The sequence below is a fragment of the Mus caroli genome, unplaced genomic scaffold (genome assembly GCF_978045245.1).
Source record: "Mus caroli unplaced genomic scaffold, Mus_caroli_1 scaffold_1, whole genome shotgun sequence".
NCBI lineage: Eukaryota > Metazoa > Chordata > Mammalia > Rodentia > Muridae > Mus > Mus caroli.
The window spans coordinates 177,674,328-177,689,099 of record NW_028227256.1 but is presented as its reverse complement, the minus strand read 5'-3'; the positions used below and the strand labels follow the sequence as shown (position 1 = coordinate 177,689,099).

General features: G+C 44.0%; 1 protein-coding gene across 1 annotated transcript in view; it reads right to left on the bottom strand.

The window, feature by feature from the left end:
- LOC147006286 (uncharacterized) overlaps positions 1-13,939 on the bottom strand; it is a 55,994-nt gene extending 42,055 nt beyond the window's left edge. The window contains exon 1 of the mRNA XM_085834960.1: positions 13,907-13,939. Coding sequence (XP_085691086.1) covers positions 13,907-13,939 — 33 coding nt within the window. The remainder of the gene's footprint in view (positions 1-13,906) is intronic.
- Between the last annotated feature and the right edge of the window lie 833 nt (positions 13,940-14,772).

Below are 14,772 nucleotides of genomic sequence, written 5' to 3'. Positions count from 1 at the left end.
GAGGCAGGGGGAGAGACTCTAATTGTTGCCTGGAGGCTCAATTTCAGGATTTAGAAATTCTTTCTTTCTTTTTTTCTTTCTTTCACTAAATTTTGCCAGACTGAAAATTGCTGTGTAAAATATGTCCGGTGGCAGAAGGCTTTGTCCTCTTTCTTATGACTGAGCAACAGTTCTCCATCCCTACCTCCTCCCATAGCTCCTCCCAGCCATGACAGACAGCCTCAGGTCCCTGGCTCCCGGCACTATCACAAGTGCTTCTAAACTATTCCTCGAGGTCCCTTCCCTTGCCCCTTGACAGTTGCCAGGGAATCAAGGTCCACAATGCAGAAAGCTCTTTCAAGATCAAATGTCTCCTAGCATAAATTCTCCACACCTCATTCCCACTGACTCAGAGGTGTCCCCGTGCTCCCCCGAGACCCCTCCGCCTTCCCTGTGTCCTGAAGCTCCTCTCCGCCTTCTCTAGAACGCTCTGATGACACTGTACAGGCAGCTTAGTTGGCAGACATCTACTTTCCACACTGAGACTCACATTCAATGTGGGCTGAAATCAGTCCCATCATCTACAGCTGATTGGTGGTTGCCTCATAAAGGGACTGATTTGGTGCCACCAAGGACCACTGATCCAGCTAGGTCTGGTAGTGTATTTATCCTTGCCGGAACTCATGCTCATCTGTTCCTACGTGTTGCTCTATCCATGCACCGACTAACTTGTCTCAAATGCATTTGGTTAAAAGTCTACCCTGGTGTTTCATTTTGCTCAACTTGATACAATTTAGAGTCACTTAGAAAGAGTGAGTCTCAACTGAGGAATTGCCTCCATCAGATCAAGTTGTGGGCATGTTTTTGGAGGCATTTTCATAACTGCTAATTAATGTAGAAGGGCCCAGCCCACTGTGGGCGGTGCCATCCTTAGGCAAATGGGCTTGGGCTGGATAAGACAGCCGAGTAAGCCATGGGGAACAAGCCAGGAAGCAGCACTTGTCAATGGTCTTTGCCTCAGTTCCTGCTTGAGTTCTTCCCCTGACTTCTTCACTAATGGAAGCTTAAACCAAATAAACTCTTTCTTCCCCAGGCTGCTTTTGGTCAGTTCCTCCACCCCACTTTGTTTGTCTGTTTGTTCGTTCCAATAGCAACAGAAAGAAAATTCTAACACCTACATTCTAACCATGGAAGAAATTAAACTATACTTTTCTAAAAAGCCTAGAGTCGTAGACAAATATATCATAATAACTATGCTTACAAATCAGTGGTCACAGAGCGCTAAGGAATTTATTTTTTGAGACGGGACTGCACATAGTCCATGTGATCCTGTGCTATGCAAATGAAGACGCTCTTGAGCTTAGGACCCCCCTGCTTGCCTCCTGCAGTGGGGACGGACTGTGGGTGTGCACCCTCATGCTCACTGTTGCGAAGGGTATTTTAGAACCTCAAAACAGAGAGGTCTTACCCAGCCTTAAAAAAATCAGGAGGAATGAATGTCTGGATAAGTCTGGAGTAAGCCCCAAACTGTTAGTTGGTACAAGGCAAACCTAGAATTTAGATAGCAAGAAAAAAACAAATTACAGCTCAGAAGAATCAATTTATAAACTCAGTGTGGCGGCTCACACCTGTAATCCCAGAACCCAGGAGACTGAGATGGGAGGATTTTAATGAGTTCCAGGAAACCTTCAGAGTAAGATACTGTCTAAAAACAAAACAAAACAAAACAAAACAAACCCCTTATAGTTCCCTAAAGGCTCAACCCCCATATGGAAAATGTGCATATCACTTCCTTAACCAAATCCATGCAGCCAGCTAGCCTGCATGCTATGAGTACTGTCTGATGGTATGAAATGCTGGTTTGTGGCAGCCATATCCTAGGGGGAGGGGACAGATTGAGGGCTCTAGGTCTTATTTTCTCCACCCTGGCTCATTAAAAATTTTCATAACAGATCTTCAGAGGATCCAGTGTACAAGACACTCAGCTGTTGCTAAGAGATGTCCTCCCAAGTCAGAAAAAATGGAACACACACTTAGGGATGGTTTACATGTGACCCAGCTGGCAGAATAGCACCCAGACCCTTTATATCTAAATGATCCTTACAGAGAACCATTAGCTGTCCATGTCTATGTGCAACCAAGCCACAGTCCTGTTCCACTTAGTTCTGCTGCTTTTCACAAATAGATTTTTAAAAAGAAGAAGAAAAGAAAGAAAGACAAAAAGAAAGATAGCTTCCGGTCTAAATGAGATCAACCCACCTGACCCACAAAAAAATCCAATTAATTTACAATAAAACAATTAGGGAAATTCCCATGGAATAACCAAACTTAATCCATTCTGGGTGAGACCTGGAGGTCTAATTGATTTTAGGGAGAAGGCTAAATAGTCCTGTGCTTGTTTGGATTTGGGTTTCTTACTTTCTTTTATTTTTAATGATTTATTTACTTTTATTTCATGTGCATTGGTGTTTTGCCTGCATGTATGTCTATAGGAAGGTGTCAGATTCCCCTTGAAGCCAAAGACAGTTGTAACCTGCCTTGTGGGTGCTGGGAATTGGCCTTGTGTCCTCTGGAAGAGCAGCCAGTGCTCTTACCCACTGAGCCATCTCTCCAGTCCAGGTAGGTCACTTTCATAAAGTGGGTCCTTAGCGTTTTCTTAGTGAAAGATGTTTGCACTTCTTTGGTTTCCCCAGAGGTAGAAATGGTGTATTACATTTTGTTTCCTCAAGATGTAATCTTAGACAAAAGAAAGCGCGTCACATACAGTAGCTCAGACCTGTAATTCAAGAGACAAAGCTGGGAGCTCCTAGTTTGGGGCCAGCCTGTTCTACATAGAGAGTTTCAGGGGTGCTCAGTAAACCCCTGTCGAACAAAAGAGGGATGTGAGATGGCTCAGCAGATACAGAGGCTTGCTGCCAAAACTGCTGACCTGAATTTGATCCTCAGGGTTCACACTGTGGAAGGATAGAACTGACTCTTGAAAGAGTCCTCTCACATCCATTATGTGCAACGGTGGTCATCAAATGCCCCCTACACACATACACAAGTAAATAAATTTATAACCAAGTAAATGTTGTTCAAATGCCCCCATAGACACACAAGTAAATACATATATAAGTAAGTAAATGCAGTTTAAATTTGATTTTAATATTTAAAAAAGAATAAATGTTTATTGAATACATCTCCAAACCCCATATTTGGAGACAGGGAGGTTAACCACCCAGCCTGTGTTAGCCTAGGGTGGTGACTCACATACTCCTGGCCTGGTTCCAACCGTCTTAACCCAGAGCGTAAGAATAAGCCCTAAGCCTTGCTCACAGCATCAACCTTTCAGAGTGTGTTTATTTTCCGGGTAGGGTTGGTTTGTTTACTTCTCAATGGTTGTGTTGTTCTGCTTGTCTGCCTGCCCTGATAGAAAGCTTAGATGGAGCGGAAGTGTCGCCTGATTTAAGGCTTCCTGGCACTCAAGCATGCTCTGAAGACGGTGGCTTGAATGAAGCCTTTTGGAGGTCATGATGACTGACACCCATCCGAATGAACTGAAGAACCCCCAAAGAAATGGAATCTTCCTTTAGAATACTGAATGACATCAGTTTTGGTATGTGTGTTCCCTAGTCAATGAACATACTCAAGATCCCCACTGGCAAGCCCAGAAGCCCATCTCTCAGGTGATTCTAGATTCTGTGAAGTTGATAAGTAACTTTATCCATCACTCATTGTTGCTTTGTCCTAAAGACACAGGAGGCACTAGTGCCATTTCCAGTGTTAAGCCACCATCATATGCAAATTTCCACATGGCACCTCCAACAGACCTCCCCGGCACTGGACACAGGCTAGAATGGCAGCCTTGTATAAAGATGGAAGCAGAGCAGGAGGCTCATCGCACAACGTAGATTAAACCTACCGTTCCCAATGATCCCCAGAGACTGCCCTAAGCACCTGGTGCTCAGGAAAAACAGCAGCTGCTTGTCAGCAGAAAAGTTCCAGGGGGTGCTGACGCTTGCCCAACCATTTGATATATTTTTAATTATTTTATTTGTATGCACGCGACCATGCATGGCACAGCATGTATGTGGAGGTCAGAGGACAACCTGAAGGATGTCTCCCTCCATCGTGTGGATCCTGGGATCATACACAGGCCATCAGGTTTGGTGGCAGATGCCTTTACCCACAGAGCCAGCTCACTGACCCCAGTCATTTGATTTTACAGATGAAGAGACAGCCATTAGAAATGATTCAGCCCAGGTGACACACAGCAAACCTCTGATCGAGCCTCAATTGGAGCACCTTTTTTCACTTCACCCCCTAAGGGTGTTACATTAATGTTATAAAGGATTAATCTGGGATGGAATTTTGTTTTGTGTTTTTAGTAAAAGCAAATTGTTCGTGTCCACCTTCAGAAAGCACATGAAACTGTGTTAGCGCATGTCTTTTCATGTGGTTTATTCCCACACAAGGGGCTACACAAGGCAAAAAATGTCTCCTTTGGCAGTATCTGACTCCAGGATGTACACAATTAAGGCAACTTATCTATAAGGGCCAGTCCACCATATGCAGAGGGATTTGCAGAGAGAAAGCAGCTGGAAAAACAACCAACAAATAGACCCTTTCCTTATCCAGCTCCACCCTGCAACATTTATTGTTTCTTTCTGTGCTGTTGTGCTTCCAGCTACTGCAGCAAATCACCCAAAGTAGTCAACCTTTAGATGAGGAAGCATTTCTGTGCCTTAAAGGTTGGAGGCTTCAGCTGGTGGCTAGTTGGGTCTGTGAGGAGGCAGCTTACAACTAGAGAGCACAGACTGGAATGAGATGCTGACATGCAGCAACTAGGAAGTGGAAGCAAGAGATAGAGGAGGAGGCGGGGTTAGCTCAATATCCCTCCAAGAGCGCACTACCAGCAACCCAACTTCCTCCACTAGGTCCTCTTGAAGGCCTCATTCCTATTCAAGAGTGTCATGTCACATGGGAAACTAAGCCTTCAACACAGGGGTCTCTGAAGGGCACTCCAGACCACCCCCCAGTCTAATTCCAAACTCCCTATTCTAGTTCCAGACCCTCAACACTCTAATTCTTGAATTCCTGCTCTAATTCTACCCCCATTCTAGTCCCAGACCCCCATTCTAGTTCCAGACCCCCCCATTCTAGTTCCAGACTCCCCATTCTAGTTCCAGACCCCCCCATTCTAGTTCTAGACCCGCCATTCTAGTTCCAGACTCCCCATTCTAGTTCCAGACTCCTGACTCTAGTTCTAGGCCCGCCATTCTAGTCCCAGACCCCCATTCTAGTTCCAGACCCCCCCATTCTAGTTCCAGACCCCCATTCTAGTCCCAGACCCCCCCATTCTAGTTCCAGACCCCCATTCTAGTTCCAGACCCCCCCATTCTAGTTCTAAACCCCCCCATTCTAGTTCCAGACCCCCCATTCTAGTTCCAGATGCCCCCATTCTAGTTCCAGACCCGCCATTCTAGTTCCAGGCTCCCCATTCTAGTTCCAGACTCCCGACTCTAGTTCTAGGCCCTCCCCCACTCTAGCACTGGTGGGCCACATAGAATCTACAAGTCTGTACTTTTGGAGACGTGCTGGGCCATTATCCAGAGCATCAGTGCTATGTTACATTCCCACCATTGATACAAAGGTTGGATTTCTCTGCTGGCTCCTCAGCATCACCCTCACTGACTCCTGTGACTGTCCCTCTTTGTTACCTCAGCCATCCTGTTGAGTGTGACACGGTGCCCGATCTTGGCTGGGCGCTGCCACTCTCTGTGTCGCATAGTTCTAAGCACAGCTTCATGTTCTTCGTGGCTACTTGTTCACTTTCTTTGATGGAATGTCTCAAATTATCTGCCCATTTTCAAAGTGGGCTGTTCATCTTTTTGTGGTTGTAAGGACTCTTTTTATGTTTTAGATATGTCTCTTGCCAGATACGTGGTTGGCAAACCTTTGTCTCTAATTGCATGGGTTGTCTTTTTATTTCTCTAACACTGTTCTTGGAAGCACAAAAGTTGTTTTGTTTTTAAGTCCAACTTACCCCAAATTAGGCAGCACTTTGTAGCCCAGAATGAGGAATTTAGATTTTATTCTAAATCAATCTTTTTTAAATGTATTAATTTTCAACATTTCCTGGGTGTTTTATTTTTTATGATGCTTGTGCCCTGTTACTGTTGGTATTGTGTCTGGACTCCACCCCCACAGTTACCTGGCAATGGCCAGGTAGGCCTGGCCCACTATAAAAGGGGCTGCTTGCCCCCTCCTCTCTTACTCCTGCTTCTCTCCCTTCCCTCTTGACTTTTTACTCCCCCTCTTTCCCCACTCCTTTCTCCCCTCTCTCCATGTGGTCATGGCTGACCTCTACTTCTCTGCTCTCTCCCTCTCTGTACCTTTCTCTGCCTCTACTATCCTCTTAACTCCTCTTCCCATGTCCTGAATAAACTCTATTTTATACTATACTGTCCTGTGGCTGGTCCCTCTGGGGAAAAGGATGCCTTGGCATGGGCCCACTGAGGCACCCTCTTTCCCCATACCTCACCACACCCCCATAGAACATATTCTTATTTCCCTTTATCTTTTATAACCGCAATAGTTATTATATTCAGAAACTCTCACTTAAGACAAGATTATAGCAATTTCATGCTGGATCTTTTTCTAGGAGTTGGGTACTGGTAGTACCTCCATTTGGACTTGTAATGAATCTTGAGTTAGTGTTGGAGAATGACTTGAAGCCAGGGTTCAGGCTGACCTTTGCCTATAAATGCCTATTGTGCCATTGCTTGTTTGTAAACTACTCTCTCTTTGTTCTTGGACTCTGAAGAATCAGCTGACCATAAACCTGAAGGCTTGTAGACTCACTTTTGTTGTTTCTGTTGAGCTTTGGTTCTGCAAATAAAATTGAAGGCAATAAAATCTAGAGCTCAAAGGGCCTTAAAATTACAGTAAACTTGGAGTCCTAAGGCTTGAAGGGCATAGACAATAGACTCGGCTCTTTCTCCAATCCTCCTCAGATAGAAGGGTCACAGGCTACCTGTTCTTTAAAACAGCTTTGCTTAGCAGGCTTCCTCTCTCCAGAGAGTTTCGTGAAAACCCTCATTTCTTCTGTTCAGTACAGACCATGCAGGGCTGCTGAAGTGGCTGAGTAGTTAGGAGCACTGGATGCTTTACCAAAGGACCTGGGTTCGATCCCAACACCTACATGGTAGCTTACAATAATCATCTATAGCTCCAGTTCCAAGTCTCCTCATGAGGGCACTGCCCACAAGTGCAGACAGACCTACATTCAAACAAAACAAAAACAAAAAAACAAAAGAAGAAAAAGAAAAAAACCTCCCCAATTTAGATCAGCCTTTGTCACATTTGTATTTGTAGTTTCTCAGTATATTTACTGGGTGTGGTTTATTTCTTTCAACATATACATATATATCTGCCCTGCATCCAGTCTAGCTATTGGCTCCAGAGAATGCCTGGGCATGAAAAAAAAAAAAAACAAGCAAACATTTTAGAGGTAAAAAAATAAGTAAAAACAAGCAATTCAATACATCAATTACCTCAGGGAGTAATAAGGATTGTAAACAATGAATGGTAACAGGATTGCAAGTGAAAGATTACTTCTCATTTAGAAAGTGTCTGTCCCAGAGGTCATGAGAGCAGGAGAGCTGGCCCTGATGCTGAACCAAGCCCCAAGGGTGAGAGATCAATCAGGAGATTTGAGCATCAGCACTTGGGAGACTGGGCAGCACTGTGGAGCTGGTTCGGGGGGTGTGGGGGTGAGCTGGCCCCAAGGGCAGGAGAGTAGGAGAGCTGACCCCACCTCCTGCCAATGGAGGCATTGGGTGGCCTAGCTGGGGAGCTCAGATAAGGGGGAGCTGGCACTCTGACCAGCTCCGCTACCATCCAGGCTCAGATCCAAGGCTATGACTTGTCCCACCCCAAAGCCTATACTATTTGTTAATGGTTGGGATGTGTGGAAGGGCCAGTCCTACAGAGCCAAAGCTGCAGGATCTCCATGATGCAGGACAACAGCAGGATAACTGAGAGGAGCCCGGATGAAAAATCCAGTATTGATGGTGTCACGAAAGCCAGAGACCCCAAAACAGACCAATGACTCATTGCAATGATTATTTGCAAGTGAAGATGTGCGGACAGAGGGATACACAATGGGACACACTACAGCTTCTATGACTCCTTGTAGAAGCTGTTTTCTATGCTTTGTTTTGGTGTGCATGTGTTTTCCTTTTGTGGGGAGGATAAAAGAGCAGAGGGTGGGTATGAGGGAATGGGGAAATGAGCTGAACTGGGGTACATGACGTGGAACACACAAAGAATCAATAAAAAAGTTAAAAATAAATAAACACAGCTTTTCTGTGAATGCAAAAGCAGAAGAAGAAGAAGAAGAAGAAGAAGAAGAAGAAGAAGAAGAAGAAGAAGAAGAAGAAGAAGAAGAAGAAGAATTGTCAACAATAACTTCCACAAGAGACTGGTAAAACAAACACAAGTCAGGACTGGAGAGATGGCTCAGCCATTAGGAGCATTTGTTGATCTTGCAGAGGAGCGGGGTTCCAACCACTCACAACTGTCTGTAATTCTAATCCCAGAGGATTGGACACTCTCCTCTGGCTTCCATGAACACTGAACACACATGATGTGCTCAAAAAGCAAGCAAAATACTCATCGGCATAAAATTTTAATAACTTTTTTTTTAATGCAAGCAAGTCTTAAGGGTTGAGCAATGTGCCAAACCTGAAAAAGAATTGTATAAGGAGAGGCGACGGCAAGTTTAAGGGCTCCAAGAAGGGTATACGGTAAAGCAAGAAGGCAAAATCAGCCCTGGTGTGGGGTGGTATGTTTCATTGGGAGTCGTAGAGGCAGGCAGGTCTCTGTAAGTTGAAGACCAGTCCAGTCTACAGAGAGAGTTTCAAGGAGAGGCAGGGCTAAGTAGTGAGATTCTGTCTCTGGAGGGATGGGGTGGGGTGGGAGAGGGCCCGAGTAGACTGGAGGAGGAGAAAAACTTGGAGATTGACAGGAGAAAAGCCAAAAGTAAACTCAGGAAACACTTTGTAGCCCAGAGGGAAGAGTTCCGGTCTTATTCTGAGGTGAGGGAAAACCCTTGGAGAGTTTAGGCAGGCGTGATGGACGCTCTCTGATTTGTACTTTAAAGAGCAATTCTGAGGGATGAAAACCTGCGACCTTGAGCACGACAGACATTTCTTCGGTACAGCACAAAAGCTCGATCTGTATAAGGAGAAGGGACTGGAAACTGGACTTCATGTTAAATTAAGATGGTTTTGCTGCCAGAAAAACACCATTGAGGATTAAAAGCAGAGCCACCGCCTGTCTGGCGTGTCAGGAGCCACTCGCTGCATATTAACTACAAATGAAAGGCTCTATAAATTGTAAAAATGAAGAAAATGGATACCCTGTAGCAAACTGCCTTCTTCCAGGCTAGAGAGATAGGCAAGGTAGACACAGAGAATCATGGCACAGGAGAGCCAGAATCAGCAAGCAGAAACCATGGCAGCATCTGGGCAGTGTGAAGGAATTTGGTCCGTGATTGGCAGTCGCTGAAGGTTCAATGTAGGTGAGTGACAGAAGAACCTGAGTTCCATTCCCAAAACCCATGTTAAAAACAAAAAAAAACAAAAAACAAACAAACAAACAAAAAAAAACCTAGCTATGGTGACTCATGTGTGTAATCCCAGTGCTGGGGACAGGGGAGACTGGTCACTTGTTCCCCACCCCCACTGGCCTAACCAACTACCCTTCCAGGCCAATAAGACACTTTTTTTAGGATAGGGAGGGAGGGATGTTATCTTAGAAATGACACCTGAGGTTGTCCTCTGCCTTCTAAACACAGACAGACAGGCAAGCAGACAGACAGACAGACAGACAGACAGTCAGGCAGGCAGGCAAACAGGCAGAAAGACAGAAAGACAGAAAGATAGGCCTGGCATGTGTTTTTGAAACTTCAAGGCCCACCCCCAGCGACACACTTCCTCTGACAAGGCCACACACACTCTGACAAAGCCTCATAATCCTTTCTTTTAATCCTTTCAAACAGTTCCACTGGTGACCAAACATTCAAATATCTGAGTCTATGGGGACCATTCTCATTTAAACCTCCACACTCCTGTTGGAATTAATTTTATGGACTAATCTGAGAAAAGGTTTAAATAAGCTGAAATGTGCATAAAATATATGAAGGGGCTGCCAGGAGTGGTGTAACCTATAGTCTCAGAAACCTATAATCTCTGTACTTGAGAAGCAGAGGAAAGAGGGTCCCAAGTGGAAGGCCAAACTGGTCTGCTCTAAACAGTGTGTTTCAGGCCAGACAGGGTTGTATAGCAAGGCCTTGTCTCAAACACACACACACACACACACACACACACACACCACCACCACCACCACCACACCATACCACACCACGCACCACGCACCTGAACATACAAACTCTAGGGGACCCATTCCGAGCTGTCCAGAAAAGGTACAACATGAATTTTACCTGCTGGTGCCTCCCCGGATTCTCACAGTTAATACTGAATGAAAGTTTTCCCATCCTTCTGGCAGGAATAGGGGAAGGAACAAATGCGTGTTGCATAATAATTGGATTATGTTCTGAGAAATACGTCGTCAGGCCATTTTGTTGTAGGAACATTATGACATATACTTTCACAAATTAGATGGGATAGGTCAATCACAGGCTCGCAAATGAGCTAGGGTCTGGGGAGACAGCTCTGTCAGTAGAGTGCCTGTCACACAGCATGGGGAGCTGAGTTCAGATCCTAGGCACCTACATAGAAGCTGAGCTTGTTTGCACATGTCGGTAGCCCAGTGCTGGCAAGGCAGAGCCTGGCAGACCCTCAGAGCTTGATAGACAAGTGATCAAGCCAATCAGTCAGCTCTGGGCTCATTGAGCCTTGACTCAAAAGGTAAGGGGGAGAGCAAGAGTAGAAGATACCCATCACTGATCTCAGCCTCTACTTGTACACACACACACACACACACACACACAGAGAGAGAGAGAGAGAGAGAGAGAGAGAGAGAGAGAGAGAGGAGAGAGATGAGGCATGGACTGGCATGTAGTACAATAGTGAAGCACATCTTAACATGTATAAATTCTTGGGTTTAATCTCCAAGATAAAAAAAGAAAGGACTAGTGAAATAGCTCAATATGTAAAGGTACTTGCCACTAATCCTGAAAACTTGAGTTCAGTCTCCAGGACGCATGGGGTAGAAGGAGAGAACCAGCTCATATAAGCTGTCCTCTGAGTTACACGTGCACACACAGATAAATGATAGATAAATAGGTAGATAGATAGATAGATAGATAGATAGATAGATAGATAGATAGATAGACAATAGATAGATAGACAATAGATAGATAGATAGATAGATAGATAGATAGATAGATAGATAGATAGATAGACAATGATAGATAGATAGATAGATAGATAGATAGATAGATAGATAGATAGATAGATAGATAGACGATAGATAGATAGACAGACAGACAATAGATAGACAAATAGATAAATGATAGATAGACAGACAGACAATAGATAGACAGATAGATGATAGATAGATAGATAGATAGATAGATAGATAGATAGATAGATAGATAGATAGTAGATAGATAGATAGGCAGGCAGATAGATGTAATTTTAGAATAAAGGGGCAGAGGAGTGAACAAAATAAAAGCACTTAGACATTGTACTGGCGGACACTTATGAGCAGTCTAAAGCACAGGAGACGATATTTAATATCACCAGCCATCAGAGGAACACAAGCTAAAAGCACAGTGAGACCATATGTCCAGCTAGAGTGGAACAGCGACAAATGTGGATTTGGAATGAGTGGCTGGTTCTCTCACACATTGCTGACAGGGCTAGAAAATAATTACCCTGGAAAACAGTCTGGCATTGCCTTAAAAAGATGGCATATAACGTGATAATAGTCCTGCCTGGTCTGTACCTGAAGGGAAATGAAAATGTAGGTTCCTTTGAGTGTATATATTACCTATGTTAAAAATAACCAAAGGGTGTGGCTGCAGCTGTAGTCAGTGATACCTAGCATGCATAGAAGTTCTAGGTTCAATCCCTAGCACTGCAATAGTTAAAAACAAATAAACAAAAACGGATACCTGTTCACTGAAGTTGCTTTGACAAGAACCATCCAAAGCTGGAAACAACATAGATGTCCTTCTGCAGGCAAATGGATATACGCACTACGGTAGGTCTACACCATGGACTTCTGCTCAGTAACAGGGTCATGAACTAAGAAAATGCTCTGTGTAATGGATCCCAAAAGCCTTGTAATTTAAGGACAAGACCAAGTAACATGGGCTGTGTTATCTGTTCATCTAATATTCCAGAAAAACATGACTTTGGGGATAGAGGGTAGAATAGTGTTCACCTGAGTCTGGTGGTCAGAGGATGGAGCTACTGTAACGGATACAGGAGGATATGTTAGTCGATGGGGTCTTCCATATCTTTGTTGTGGTGGTGGTCATAGAGCATACAGATTTGCCAAACTTCAGGATAACCAGCAAAGTGAACAACAATGCTGGTCCCTGACACAGGGCTCAGAGTGGGTTTCAGAGGTATAAACCCAATGGTTCCTTTTCAGACTGTAGGGTTTAGAAGCCAATTAGTGTCTTATTTTCTTTTCTGTTGCTTGACAAAATACCAAGACAAAAACAACTTAAGGGAGAAAAGGCTTGTTCATGTGCCCAGTTCTTAGGTGCCTGTCCATCACCGCAGAGAAGTGATAGCCTCAGAAGCTTGAGAGGCCTGGTCATGTGACAGTCACAGTCAAGACTATAGAGACTCTGGCCATGTGACAGGGAACAATGAATTAATGCATGCAGAGCTCACTTTGCCCTTTCCGATTTACAGTCCAGAATCTCCTGCTTAGGGAATGGTTCTGCCCACAGTGGGCAGGTCTTCCCACCCCAGTTAGATCCTTCACGGCATCCCCAGGGGATGTCAACTAGACAATTCCTCCTAGGTATGCCCAGAAGCCTGCTTCTTGGTTGTTGAGTTGACAGTGAATGCTAAGCACCAAAAACACCTAAGGGGAAATATATATATCCCTAGAGTCCAGGAGATAAGTCCAAAGCAGAAGTATAATTTGAGAGTTCTAAGAATTTTAATAATATTTTTATGCTAACAATCAGCCCGTATCTGTTACATCTATCCTGGGCAGTGAGCACAGACTAGAGAGTGTGTTTTCTTCATGGGAGTTGATATAGATGGGGCTGAGGGAGACACTATTTGTTCCATTTTTTTTCAGGGTTAGTATGTATCTAGTCAAAGGCAAACAGCCTACAAACAGAACCTTTACCTGTAACCCACTCACTTTGTGAGCACTGAGTTCAAATCAGGGCTAAGTGACTCAAAAATTTGAACTACAGTGAGTTACAGAGGGATGCCAGATTTGATTAGTCCTATAAAAGTGATTTATTGTCCCTATGCATGTTTGTGTGTAACTCATAAGTATTTCGAGAAGATTGAAATCATATTTTTAATGTATGAAAATTGGCTCCGCAATAGATAGTAGGAGAAATAATATACTGTGTTTTGTGGTGTCGGCAAGCGAGCAAGAAAGAGAATGGCTAAGCAAACTCATCCCACATAAAAAAACATTTAAAGGAAGTCAGTTCTAATTTGTTCTGTGTTTCCACTTTATAGTCAAAGCAATTTATTTTTTGTTTTGTCTTGGAATTGGTTCCCTTATATAACACATGCCAAGTAGCAGGGGAAGTGTGGTTAACTATTGCCAGCTAAAATTCTTGTCCCACAAGCACACTCCCTTCTGGCTCCTTCTCTCCTTTTCGTATTTTGGACATCAAGAGCTAGCGTTCAGAGCGCAGGCCACAGAACAGTTCCACAGAGAGGGCATGTCCAGGGTTGGTCCTTCTTTGAAGCTCTTATTAACTTACCGAGTACTGTTTGAGCTCCTTCAGGACCGCCATGTGGGTCTTGAAGACAGCTCACACAGGGTGCAGCCAGCAAGGGGCTTTGTTCTAAGTGGGGTTTCTTGAGCAACACATGCAATCTTGTGAAAGTGTGTTTAGAGGAGAGAGAAAGCAAAATGACCCAGGCATAACTCTAATTTCTTCACTTTGATTATCTCATTCACAAAAAAAGATGGCATTCAAAGTCCTGCTTTAACTAGGTGTCAGGGTAAGCCTGTGGTACCAGCACTCAGGAGGCTAAGGCAGGAAGCTCACTGAGCCCTAGGAATTTGTGGCCAACTTGGGCAGCGTAGTGATACCCCAGCTCTTAAATGGAAAAAAAAAAAAAAGGAAAACTTCCCTTAAAGAGAAAGGTTTGTTTTTTGTTTTTTTTTTTTTGTTTTTTTTGTTTTTTTTTTTTTTTTTGGTTTTTTCGAGACAGGGTTTCTCTGTGTAGCCCTGGCTGTCCTGGCACTCACTTTGTAGACCAGGCTGGCCTCGAACTAAGCCAGGCTTGGTAGAGCAAGTCTTTATTCTCAGTACTTGGGAGACAGACGCAGGTGGGTCTCTGTGAGTTCGAGGCCAGCCTAGTCTACATAAAGAGTTCCGGGACAGCTAGAGAGAGCTACATAGTGAGATCCTATCCCAAAGAGAAAGAGGGTGAGAGAGAGGTTTAAGTAAATATACAGACAAATTCATATCCTATTTTATCCTATTTTCACCAAATGTCTGTCTAGGTACCTGGAAAGCTCTCAATGTTCCAGTAAAGTCTCTGCATTGAGACTTACATATTTGACCACACACACACACAAAGGATAATGACATATGTCTGAAAATTCCATAGTGAAAAC